Here is a 7379-nt window from a genome sequence, read left to right as displayed (position 1 = left end):
CATCCTGTTCTTCCCCAGTGATTTGCTTGCTGGCGCCATTGAGAGAAGTGCTGCGGAGGAGAGCTGAGGCAGAACATAAGCCCTCCCCTGAAAATAAGCCCTCTGGTGTTTTTCTTTCCAAAAAATTAATAAGACAGTGTCTTATTATCGGGGAAACACGGTAATACCACCACCACCACTGCCACCATTACTATTACTATAACTAATAGTAATAATAACTGACCTTTATGTAGCACCTTAAGGTTTGCAAGGTACATTACAGATATCTCATTTGAGCCTCACAATTATCCACAATAAAGGCAGGGGCTATTATTCTCCCCATTTCATAGATGAGGAAACTGGGGCCATGAAAGGTTAAAGGACTTGCCTAGGGTTACATAGCTAAGCATCTGAGGCAGAACTTGAACTCGGGTCTTCCTGACTCTAGTGCAAGCATGACACCCCTCTATTTAAATGTTTCCAGGGCCTCCAAGGCTGAGAATCTAAATTCCTTGAGGACAGGACATGCTTCCTTTTTGTCTCGGTGACTCCAGGGCCTGGTAGACATTAGGCAGTTAATAACTGCTTATTGAACTGAAGCTAAGGGCTGAAAGCCCAGAGGACATCTGGTTCAAACCATATCTGAAAAGGAATCTCTCTGCAGTATCTACCCTGCCCTGACCTCCCCAAAGCCTTCATTTAAAGACCTCCAGTGAGACAATACTATCCTTCTATCTTGTGGGCTGACCAGCTTCAGAGACCTCCCCTATCTTTAGTCTCCAAAGCTTCCCATTACCTTAGGCTCCACTGGTTAAGGCTCCTTCCTTGTCCTATAATGTGTGAGAGAACTTGGGAAAAGGGGAATGTAAGACCTTGAAGTAGAAAAGGACAGAAGAGAGAGGGAGGGAGGAAGAGAGAGACAGACAGACAGACAGAGAGAGACAGAGAGAGAGAAAGAGAAAGAGAGAGAGGGAGGGAGGGAGGGAGGGAGGGGGAAACAGAGGGAGAGAGAAGAAAGGGAAAGATGAGGTCAAAAAGGAAAAAGGGAAATAGCAGGGAAGAGAGAAAGGGGAGAAAGACAAGGAGAGGAGGAGAGAGGAGATGGAGGAAGAAAGAGAGATGAAGGGGAAAGCCAGGAAGAAAAAAGAAACAGAAGGAAATGAAAGGAGAGGAAAGAGAAATGAAAGGAGAAGAAAGAGAAGAAAAAGTGAGAAATCTCTTTTTTTCAAAGTATGGAGCCCTAGGTCCCCTCAAAAAGGGATTGTCTGCCTGGTCTAGTGGAAAAAAGTTGAGCCCCCACCCCAAATCTAGGCATGTATGCCCACACATACCATCGTGTTTCCCAATGTATGCACAATGGATCTAGACGCCACTTACCTTCAGCCAGACAGCCCAGAAGCAGGGCCATAAGGAGACCCAAGGGACCGATGACCAAGGACATGCCAGGGCAACGGGTGGGCCTCATCCTTGGCAGCAAGCTCTGACCTCCAACCTTGAGAGGCAACGGCCCCTTCAGCCCCTATGCTGCAAGACCCTGAGCCGACCTTCAGACGGGGCAGCGTCTACAAAAACAAACAATGAGGTAGGGGTCAGAGGGAGGAAAGGACATGGGGTAGTGGGAGAACAAGCAAGGATTCATGGCTTCAAATCCAGCGTACATTCAATCCTGTGCTATGGTCCTTGGGGGAAGAAAGAAGACCTGACCCACACCCTCCAGCAGCTCTTAGGATGGATGGGGAGAAGGGATTCATAAACACACTGAGCTGCTCCTGACTCTTCCCTCTCTCCCCATGCAGTCAGCTGCCAAACCCTGCTGCCCCACACACTGCTAAGATTTTGAGAGTTCCAAAGACCAGATTTAGAGCTTTGAAGGGACCTCAAAGGTTACAGACTCCAACCCCCTCATTTACACAGGAGAAAACAGGTCAAGCAAAGGATGTGAAATGACCTGTCCCAGGTCACAAAGGGAGTAAAGGACAGAGGGACTCTGCCCTTGGACTTCACACTGGACATCCTTACCCCTGCACCCATACTGCTTTTGCAAGGAGAGTTGGAAAAGAGATCAGAAATGGAGAGGCTGGTGAGGGGCTTACTGCACTATATAGATGGGGCAAGAAGGAAAAAAGTTTGAGCAGAGATAGGTGAATCTCTCTCTCTCTCTCTCTCAGCCAAGGAGAACAAATCCAATACCCTAGAACCCTGGACAGAGGGAGTTGCCTTCAGGAATCTGCCCCCCAAGGCTCTGGGGCTTGGTCCAGACCACAGGGTAGGGCACCCAGGGCAGGGCAGGGTAAAGTAGAATCTCAAAGAGTACTTCCCAAAGCTAAAAAGGAAATTTGACTGGGTGAGGACCCAAAGACTGGTGGTCTGCTGGCAGAGAAGCCACAACCTATGTCCTACCACCAATCTGCAGAGTCAGGGAGCTTAGATCGAGAGCCAAGGATACAGAAACCTCAACTCATAGACCCACCCAAGCCCTAAGATTAGGGCAAGGGCTGGTCTTCGGTCTCACTTCCCCATCCCCATCTTGTATCCCAGGGGGATGTGGACGTGTCCTACACCAAGCTGGGAACGGTCTCCTCATCCGGAACCCAACTCATGGCTATCTGAGGAGGGTAAGGCCCTGAGCTTCATGGGAGTCTGATAAGTCTCCTCTATTCCTTGATACTGTGTTGAGTGAGGGAAATGGCATGGTTAGATAGATAACAGCCTATCTAACTGCAGCCTGAACCTGGCCCCTAGCTGGCTACCTCACCAATATCCTTGGTCCCCAGGAGGGCCGGGTTAGAAGTGTCAGTGACTCAGGTCACCCCACTCCAGGCTGCTGGCTTCCTCACTGCCCAGTCTCTCTCACTCTGAGCCTGCTGACTGAGGGGCTGGGGTGTCACACCATCACTTTCTCTATGGCCATAACACATAACAGTTGCTGAAGGATGCCACACAGATGCTCAGACAGATGGACAGAGAGGCTGGGCCCAGAGCAGGTGGAGCCCATGGGGTGTGGGAGTGAGGCCACCGGCCCTGAACGGCAGTGTGTATCCAGTCCCTATTGTGGGGCCCACCTCGTGCTCAGACAGGCAGGGGACAGAGCAGGTCCCTGCCCTCAGAAACCCCCATCTGGCTGGAGACAAGGTTCACCCAGGAAACGCTTGGAGAACCACTTAAGACAGGATCAAACTGAGTGCTGAGGCATGATGCAGACTTAGGTCCCCAGAGCTGGGGCAAGAACTAGGCACTCAGCTTGGATAATAGAAATGGGCTTGGCCCTTGGCCCAAGACACTGGCCCCTGACAGTTTTCCTTGTCCTGCTTCTGACCTTGCCACTCCCCCCTCCTACCCCCTTGATATGGGCAGGCATCAGGATGCTTCTTTCTTTCTCCATCCATACTCTCCCTCTTGGTGATCTCATCTGTTGCCATGGCTTCCATTCACATGTCTATGTGGCTGACTCCTAATTCTAAACCTCTAGGCCAGACCTCTCACCTAAGCAACAGACCCAGGCTTAGAATCCCAGAATCCTGGTGTTCAAAGGGACCCCAAAAGCCATCCAACTCAACTGATGGTGTGCACAGGAATCCCCTCTGAAGCCTCCCCAACAAGAGGCCATGCAGCGTTCCCTTGGAGACCCCTGGGAAGGAGCAGCTCTCTGCTTTCTGAGGAAGCCTAAATCACCTTTCAATGGCTCCTACCATTAGCAAGTTTGTCTTAGTGTCAAGACAAAATCATCCTTTGCTGCTTTCTACCTGCTGTTTCTTGTTCTGTCCTATGGGACCAAAGAGAACAAGCTTAGTCCCACTTTCAAATGATCTGATGACCACGCATCTGCCACCCCCTCCACCCAGTTTTCTCTTCACCAGGTGAAAAAACCCCCCTTGTTTTAACAGATCCTCAAATGGCATGGCCTTTTAAGAAACTTGGTCCCCATCCTCTGACTGTGCTCCAGTTCGCCAATGTTCTCTTCAGAATGCGGTTCCATACTGGAACCCAAGCATTCCAGATGCACAGGGCAGAGGGAGGACAAAGGAGGCTGACCTCCCGTGTTTGGGGCATTCTGTAGTACCTTTTCTCTTGGTCACTGGGACACACTGCTGATTTACATTGAGCTCAAAGTCCATTAAAAATTCCTGTCTTTTCCACACCACCTACTGCCTAACTGTGAGTCCCCCACCCATTGTATGTTTCTGTAATTATTTTCAAACCAAGTTTAGGATTTTATATTTATCTCCATTAAAGGTCATCTTTAATTAGACTTCTTTAAGTCTGTTAAGATTTTTTTCAGATACTGATTCTGTCAACCAATGTATTAGCTATCTGTCCCAGCTTCATGTCCTCTCCAAATCTGATGAGCATGTCATCTATGATTTTCATCCAGGTCATGAACAAAAATAGTGAACAGAATGGGACCAAAGATAGATTCCTGGGATACTCCATTAGAGACCACAATCTACTTTTACATTGGTCGATTACAAACTATTATAGTTTAGTTATTCAATTTATTTCTAATCTACTCAACTACACTCTCTACCCAATCCATACCTTGCTCTCAAGGTGATTGTGAGGGTCTGTCAACCCTCACACCAGGATTTCTTTATCAAGAATTCATGAACTTAAAAAAAAATGTCAACAACTGTCTTTTAATACAGTTTCATTTCATCTTCTGTGTTTAACAGCATTATTCTGAGAAAGGGTTCATTGGCTTCAGCAGACTAATTTCCAAATGGGTCCATGATGCAACAAAGTTTAAGAAGTACCCTTGTTTAAACCTAAGTGCGCCAACAACCAACTTCTCAACAAGAAATAAAAAGGAACAAGAGGTTAGTCTGATGAGACTCGTCCTTAACGAACCGATGCTGGCTCTTAGTGATCAACCCTTCTAGAGGCTCGCCATCTGTACCTTTAATAATACACATTTTAGAATTTTCCCAGATGCTTTCCAAAGGTGAGAAAAGGAAACATTAAACTCACTGGTCTGTATTTTGGAGAGTGCACCTTCTACCTGGTTATTGGATTTTTATTTCCTGTAACTGGGTGAGCAGCTCTGATAGATGAGGTACTCTCACTGATGACCAAGTAACTTAGTGAGCCGGAAGGTGGGGTGAGCATGCCTGGATCCGCTTCACAACCAATTCATTTCAGAAAGTCCATCAGCCCACTTGTGATCTGCCTCTCTCCACCTACCCTCTGGATTTCAATTCCAAAATTAAATTGGTTGCGTTTTGGTTCAGTACTGATGCATCACAGCTGGGCAGGGCCCAGCAAAGGTTTATTTTTCTCCCCTAAATCATGGGGTGATTAGCCCAAAGAGAAGACTTTGGGGGGCAGCAGGAAATGAATGGGAACAAAAAGACAACTTTGTCTTAAAAAACCAAAATAGACTAATTGTAATTCAGGACAGGTGGAGAAGCAAAACACAGAAGAATTATACAGCAGAAAAGGACCTCAGATGATCAAACACAGAACATCAGATTTGGAAAGACCCTCAGAACATGGAATGTCAGAGCTGGGATGGCCCTTGGGGTACGGAATTTCAGAGCTAGGATGGCCCTTAGAACATGGAATTTCAGAACTGGGAGTGATCAGAGACCATCTAGCTCAAACCCCTCATTTTACAGAGAGGGAAAGTGAGGCCCAAAGAAGGGAGATATTTCATCCTAAGACATGCAGTAAGTGAGGAGCATGGTCAGCACTAGAATCCAGGTCTCTTGATTGTTCACATGGAAATCACCCTAGCACACCACACTATTTTCCCATCTTTCCCTGCTTTCAACCCTCTCCCCACTGCTGACACCCCCTTCCCCCCCCCCCCCCCCCCCCCCCCCCCCCCTCCCCTGCCACCATCCCCAACTCAGTTCCTTGCCCAGGGGTGAGCAGCCAGCAGCTATCAGTCAATGACTTGAAGATAATGATAAATTCCTGACAGCGAATGGCCTCGCTCCAGCATCTCATTAAGACTTCTGATCCTGGTGTCCCTTCCCCTTGCAGCCGACTGGGTGCCCGATGGGCAGCATCTATGAGCTGGGCCTGGGCACTGGGCCCCAGGCTCCTTGCAGCTGACAGGGGCCCTGGAATTACCAGCATGCCTGCTCATTCCTTTTTCCTCAAGCAAGCAAGCCAGCATCCAGCCAGAGAATATGCATCCCCTTATCTCACCACCCACATCCATTTGCATAATTTTAATCTTTCTCACCAATGAGCATGAAAAAATTAGTTTTCCACTATTTTATCTTCTCTATGCCTTCGAGAAACAGGGTCCCTGGTTCCTGCCAGGGGCTGAGGGGGAAGTGGGAAATCTTATTTCCCAATCCTCTGTCAGGCTGCTCCCCAGAGCTTTGGGTTCAACTAGACAGAGACCAAGCCTTACTAATCTCCCCAGTCCTATAGCCCTCTCCAGGTTTGGCTCCAGTGTGGTTCTAGAAGAAACAGAGAAGGAGTGACACAGCTCTGCTTTGGGGGAGCTCTCAGTCCAGGGGAGATGGAGAAGAAGCAGCCTGGAGTCCTGTCCTCCAAGGCTAGATGCCTAGCAGTATGTTGGATTAAACATAATTCAACACTAGACTGTAGTTCAGACCTTAAGGGGGACAATGGAAGGGCAAGGTCTTGTAGGGTTGGGTGGGTGAGTGAAGAAAAGCTCTTTGGAGAGAGATGGCTGAGCCTCCAAGTACTGTGACCTTGGCCACAGAGAAAACAACTGCAAAAAACGCCTTTGAGGAGGAGGATGGCATCTTCAAGGCTCAGTGACGTAAGCACTCTACACCTACCACTTTTCTCTTTGTCATCCATTATATCACCTCTCCTCCCTTTTCTCAATCTTCATTCTTCTTGACCACCGCAGTTTTTGACACTGCCAATCACCCCCTTCCTGATAGGTTTTCTCTCCTACCTATCTGACTGTTCCTTCTCAGTTTCCTTGGCTGGATCTTCATCTGGTATCTCCCAGGGCTCTGTCCAGGGCCTTCTTCTCTTCTCCCTCTATACAACTGCACTTGGTGATCTCCTCACTCCCGTGGATTCAATGATCATCGCTATATTGATGATTCTCAAATCTACTCCTCAGCCCTAACCTCTCTACTGACTCTCCAGTCTCACATCCAGAACTGTCTACTGGACATCTCCAACTAAATGTCCTGTAGACATCTTAAACTCAGCATGTCCAAAACTGAATTCATTATCCTCCCTCTTCCTAACTTGCCCAGCACAGAAGCGGGTACCCCCATGCACCCAGAGTCCAGGTTCCCAGCCCAGGTGTCATCCTGGACCCTGACATTCTCACCCTGCTCCCCACCCCTATCCAATCTGTGGCCAAGACTGGTTGGTAACATTGATCATATACACTCCCTTCTCTCCTCTGACACAGACATCTTCTGGTGCAGACCCTCATCATCTCATGCCTAGACTCTGCT

The 7379-nt window shown here is 48.3% G+C and overlaps 1 protein-coding gene across 8 annotated transcripts in view; it reads right to left on the bottom strand.

Annotated features, from left to right (window-relative positions):
- Positions 1-7379, bottom strand: part of PTPRS (protein tyrosine phosphatase receptor type S) — a 234154-nt gene that overhangs the window by 125375 nt on the left and 101400 nt on the right. For all 8 annotated transcript variants that reach the window (XM_069086753.1, XM_069086751.1, XM_069086756.1 and 5 more), the window contains exon 2: positions 1357-1541. In XM_069086753.1, coding sequence (XP_068942854.1) covers positions 1357-1444 — 88 coding nt within the window. In that variant the 5' untranslated portion in view covers positions 1445-1541. The remainder of the gene's footprint in view (positions 1-1356; positions 1542-7379) is intronic.

Source organism: Petaurus breviceps, unplaced genomic scaffold, assembly GCF_028583685.1.
Source record: "Petaurus breviceps papuanus isolate PSGF00001 unplaced genomic scaffold, PetGlider_PUasm1.0 180, whole genome shotgun sequence".
Classification (NCBI taxonomy): Eukaryota; Metazoa; Chordata; class Mammalia; order Diprotodontia; family Petauridae; genus Petaurus; species Petaurus breviceps.
The sequence above is the reverse complement of the archived record's forward strand: the minus strand, read 5'-3'. Positions and strand labels throughout refer to the sequence as shown.